The following is a 5,401-nucleotide window of genomic DNA, read 5'->3' as shown; positions in this document are numbered from 1 at the left end:
CTATGAATTCTCCCTAGGAGAGCTAATCCATGTCTATGAGTTTAATCACCATCCATAAAGCAATGACACCAAAATCTTTATGTTGAGCTCTAACTGTTTTCCTGAACTCCTAGACCCATCTTGACATCTGTCAACTCACCACACCCATTTAGGTGTCTCAGAAGAACCTCAAATTGACTTTTAAATAACTGAAGTCATACTCTTCTCATCCACTCAACCAGCTCCTTCTTTGTCTTTTCTGTTGCAGTAAAAGATACTATCATCTTTGATAGTTGATATCAAGCCAGAAACATTGATAATATTAATTAAGGAAAGAGAGCATGAAGAGCAGGAAGGAGAGACTACCTCAGTGGGCTTAGGGGGCTCACTCACCTGGTTGCAGACAGGCTTGTATTTGAGCCCTGGCTTATTCAGGATCATCTCCAGCTGTTTGTGATTAAAATTGGACACCCCAATGGACTTGGTTAAACCTGCATCTTTACATTTCTCTAAAGCCTGTGGAGGAAGGAAATATTTGGTAAATGTTATTGTAATGTGGTCTTTTCCTCTGACTTTGAACTTTTTAGAAACTGAAAATCTGTTATAACGTATATAACAACTTGACCGGCTCAAGCAGCTTTACCACTTAAATACATTATTTTCTAATTAACCTTATTGCTATACATACATAATTTGTCTCCTTGATGCTATTTCATGCACACCCAGGACAGTATATATAATTAAAATGTTTTTAAACCCCACCTGTCCCTTTCTCCCATGCCCCCACAGAACGATGTCTATTTTGCCCTAGTGCACGTAATAGTATTTTAACAAATATCGTAGCCAAGAGAAATTCTCAGGATTTCATCTAATAGAGGGCTTTGCTGCTTCCTCTTTCCTGTAAGGATGAAAAAAATAGGATAGGATAGATTAGGGCAGGTTTCACTCTTCTTCTGCATTTTGTCTTCTGCCATCAACAGCAGCTTCTCCCCCCCCCTGTATGAGTATATTTCTCTCTATATATAATTCTAACTCCTGTTGAGTTTATTTCTCCTGAATCCTTTTATAATAAGAGTTCACATCCTCAACCTGGTCCATGGGGCAAGGAAAGCTCTACTTAAAACACAGAGGGTTAAACTAAAAATAGATCTTAGAGGCTATCCAGTTCAACTCCTTCACTCTACAGACAAGGTCACTGAGGTCAGACAATTGATGAAGTCATAGTTAATTTCTTCTGATTCTCCATCCAGTGATCTATACTTTGCCACACAGTACTTCCTGGGTGTCTGTAACAGTACTTACGTTCCATGTGTCACAGATGTCTACTGTATCAAAAATAATTTTCCCATTACCATCTTTTGGTAGAAGCTCCTCCCCAGGCTGGAATACATAGAGAAAAAGGATAAAGAAGGTTTTATTTAAGAATTACCTTTCTGGTGCCTAAGGAGCTTGGTCACAAAACTTTAAGGAGATTGTGAATATCAATTGGGGTGTGTGTGTCTGTGTTGTGTAAGAGAGGACTTAGGTAAAAAGACTATCAGAATCAGTGAGGGACTGATAGCAAAGACCATTTCCTCCACCCTTCTTACACATTAACATTCCCAAACTTTACTAAAATTGACTTCTGCATATAGTTGAAATTTATTTTATTTTCCAGGGATGAAAAAAAAAAAGAAAAGAAAAGACTAGGAAGATAGGCTTTAACTGTTAATCAATGTGTTTTAACTTGAATTTATAACAGCCCAACACAAAAATAGTGAGAATACCTAGCTGTGATTAGCAAACCTCCATTGTGATGAAAAGATGGATAAGAGAAGCTAAGAGGAGCCCAGCTGTTCAATATGGACCATGCTAGGTAATTCTCCTTTGACTGGGACCAAGAGGTTACACTAAAAAAAGGTGGAAATTACTCATTTTATCTCTGCTGTAACTCAACATTCCTGAGAACTCTAAATGCTAAGGGACTACACAGAGGAATATAGTCACTTAGACATGTAGGGTCATGTCCTCAACACTTGAGAAAACACAAAAAACTAAACTCACTGCCATTGAGTTGATTCCTACTCATAGTGACCCCCAACAGGCTGTAAATCTTTATGTAGGTAGATTGCCCTATATTCCTTTCTCTTCCGTGGAGTGGCTAGTGGGTTAGAACCACTGAACTTCATTAGCAGCCAAATGCCTTATCTACCACACCACCAATGGTCCTCAACACTTTGAGATGGAGGCACTAAGACCATTGAACTTCAATCCCTATAAACTTGGGGCATGGGGATAAATATCTTGACATGGCAGTGACTCAACTGTCAAGAAGAGTCAAAAATCATTTAGCATTCCTAACCACCTCATCGCATCTACCCCTTCTCACTAAGAACTGAGTGTACCTAACCAGAATGAGCCAATAGAGGTTCTAATAGCAGTGCTAAAACAGTCTTTGGCATAATGAAGAAGAACAAAAAGCTGACCTTCATAGCCATTGGCATATGAATAATGAAGAGATCTACGTAGTCCAGTTGAAGTTTCTTCAGTGATCTTTCCAGAGCTGGTCGGACCAATTCTGGTCAAAGGAAAGTAGCCCAAAGCTGCAATGATCAAAAGAAATTAAAAGTGGTTTATGATTTTAACACATTTGAGGAGCAAGATTAAACATAGTTAAAAGATTGAACAGTGATTAACAAACCACACAGACAGTGTAAAAATATTAAGAACTAAGGAGAAATTGATGCTACTTATAAATCAAGCCATTAACGGGATACTGAGACTTATTAAAGTCCCTGGAGTGTAAGAAAACTTTTAAGTAAAACATACATGGGCCAGGCAAAATAACCTAAATGTTTAAGGGATTAAAAAAATTCTCCTTTGAATGGAGAGTAAAGAAATGGCAAGCAATAATGGTGGTACAACATGAGAAATGTCATCAATGTCCCTGAGCTGTATATGTGGAAGTTGCTGTGTTGGCGAATGTCTTGTTATGTATGTTTGCACCACAATACAAGTTAAAAAAGAAAAAAAGAAATAGTAGGGAAGGAAAATAGAATCCACTTTTCTATATAATGAATGCCTAAAAACAGTTTTGCTGAGAAATCCACATTCTAGAAACAAGTCGTCATTGATGTACACACATACAGGATTCATTCTATTGAGACATCAGCCCTCTTTACATTAGAAGAAGGGCTTTCCACAGTGGTGTCACTGTTAGAGGGCTGACATCAAAATGACCTCAGGATCAGTGGTGGCAGTGGGCAGGCCTATGCCAGAGGGAGGGCCTGCAAAGGCAGTAATGCCACTATTATAAATTAGGCCATTAATGGAATACTGCTATTTGTTTGAATCACTGCTTTCTAAGAAAATTTTACAAATTTCAGTAATTTCAATTGTTGACTGAAAACAGTATTTGCTAGTGAGACTCCATTTTCTAAATAATACTTCCACCTCATTTCCATATGCCCTGAGAATCTCCTGAAGAATAAAAGGGATGAATGTGTAGTGGCTTACTTAATCCTTACAACAGTCAAAAAAGGATTGTAAGTGTCATTTTCATAGTTTACAAATGAATGCTTTTTGATGTTCAGAGAAGTTGAGGAACTGTGTTTCTCTGTTTTCTATATTTCTCTAATGACCTCCAAGGCACTCTGGTGACTCAGTGCCTAAGGCATTTGATTGCTAACTAGAAGGTTTGGTGGTTCAAACCCACCAACAACTCCGTGGAAGGAAGACTGGGCAATCTACTTCTGTAAAGGTTTACCATCTCAGAAATCCAAAAGATATGAGTTAGAATCAACTCAATGGCAGTGGGTTTGGGTTTTTTCAGTTATGGTATATATGACCTCTACAATGTTAGGAAGTAAATAAATTATTTAAAATAAGAACAATTTTTTTTTTTCTTTTCAAAATAACGTATCTGAGCTGCCAGTGACCTATTATCACTCCACACACAGCACCTTGGTAGTGTAGAATATGTCTTCTCTCTTCACAGTACCATCAGCAATCTTCTCTCGAATGGCTTTTCCAACCTCCTCCTCATTTTGATAGCAGTAAGCTGCATCAATGTGACGGAAACCCACATCAATAGCTATTTTGGTAGCCTCACAAACCTTGCTCTTAGGAATCTATAAAATATATAAAAGAATATTGGAAAAAATAATAACCACAAACATCCTAAATTTGATGAAATACATGAATCTACATATCCAGAAGAGATATCAATAAGGAAATACAGGACTCCAACAACAATATAAACCAATTAGACTTAAGAGATATATATATAAAACACTCCATACAGTAATATATATTTTTCCCAAGTGCATATAACTATATTTATAATTATTATAGATATTGTTATATTATAGATCATATATTAATGTACAAAACTAGTCCTAATAATTTTTTTAAAAAATCCTACAAAGTATCATTTTCAAACAATGAAACTAAAAATCAATAATAGAAGAAAAACTGAAAACTCATAAATACATGGAATAACACACTCTGAAGTAACCAATGGATCAATGATAAACCACAAGACAAACTAGAAAACATACTGATACAATTGAAAATAAAAACACAACACACCAAAACTTATGGGAAGGCACTGCTCAGAGGAAAATTAATAGCTATAAATGTCTATATCAAATTGAAGAAAGATTGCAAATTAATAACCTAACTGTACATCTTGAGGAACTAGAAAAAGAAGTACAAAATAAACCCAAAGCTGGCAGAAGAAAGCAAATGATTAGAGCAGAGATAAACAAAATAGAAAAAAAATTAATAAAACACAAAGTTGATTCTTTGAAAAGATCAACAAAATTATCAGAACTTTAGCTACACTGATTAAGAAAAAAGGAGATTCAAATTACTAAAATCAGAAATGAAGGGCATTACTGACATTGTAGAAATAAAAAGGTTGTATGAGTCGGGGCCGACTCGACGGCAAAACAACAACAAGAGAATAATATTATGAACTACTGTGTGACAACAAATTGGATAACCTAGATGAAATGGATGAACTCCTGGAAACACAAAAACTACCAAACTGACTCAAGAAGAAATAGAAAATCTGAGTAGACATATAAAAAACAATGAAATTAAATAATTAATCAAAACCTCCCAACAACAACAAAAACACTCAGGACTGGAAGCCTTCATTGGTGGATTTAACCAAGCATTTAAAGAAGAATTAACACCACTTCATCTTAAATGCCTCCAAAAAACTGAAGAGGAGGGAATACTCCCTAACTCATTCTGTAAGGTTAGTATTACCCTGATACTGAAGCCAGACAAAAACATTACAAAAGAAGAAAACTATATTCAGATTTCCTTCATGAATATAGATGAAAATCAAGAAAACACCAGCAAAACAAATTCTGCAGCAATTTAGATGGATTATAAACTATGACCAAGTGGGATTTATCCCAGGAATGTGAGA

General features: G+C 35.9%; 1 protein-coding gene across 1 annotated transcript in view; it reads right to left on the bottom strand.

Moving 5' to 3' along the window:
* The window catches only part of LOC103193748 (aldo-keto reductase family 1 member C15-like), a 45,372-nt gene that overhangs the window by 19,036 nt on the left and 20,935 nt on the right, over positions 1-5,401 (bottom strand). Inside the window, 4 exon segments of the mRNA XM_007937009.1 lie at positions 373-495; positions 1,282-1,359; positions 2,445-2,561; positions 3,921-4,088. Coding sequence (XP_007935200.1) covers positions 373-495; positions 1,282-1,359; positions 2,445-2,561; positions 3,921-4,088 — 486 coding nt within the window.

This window comes from Orycteropus afer, unplaced genomic scaffold (genome assembly GCF_000298275.1).
Source record: "Orycteropus afer afer isolate SDZICR_OR568_19922 unplaced genomic scaffold, OryAfe1.0 scaffold00040, whole genome shotgun sequence".
Lineage (NCBI taxonomy): Eukaryota > Metazoa > Chordata > Mammalia > Tubulidentata > Orycteropodidae > Orycteropus > Orycteropus afer.
This window is presented reverse-complemented; position numbering and strand designations above follow the sequence as displayed.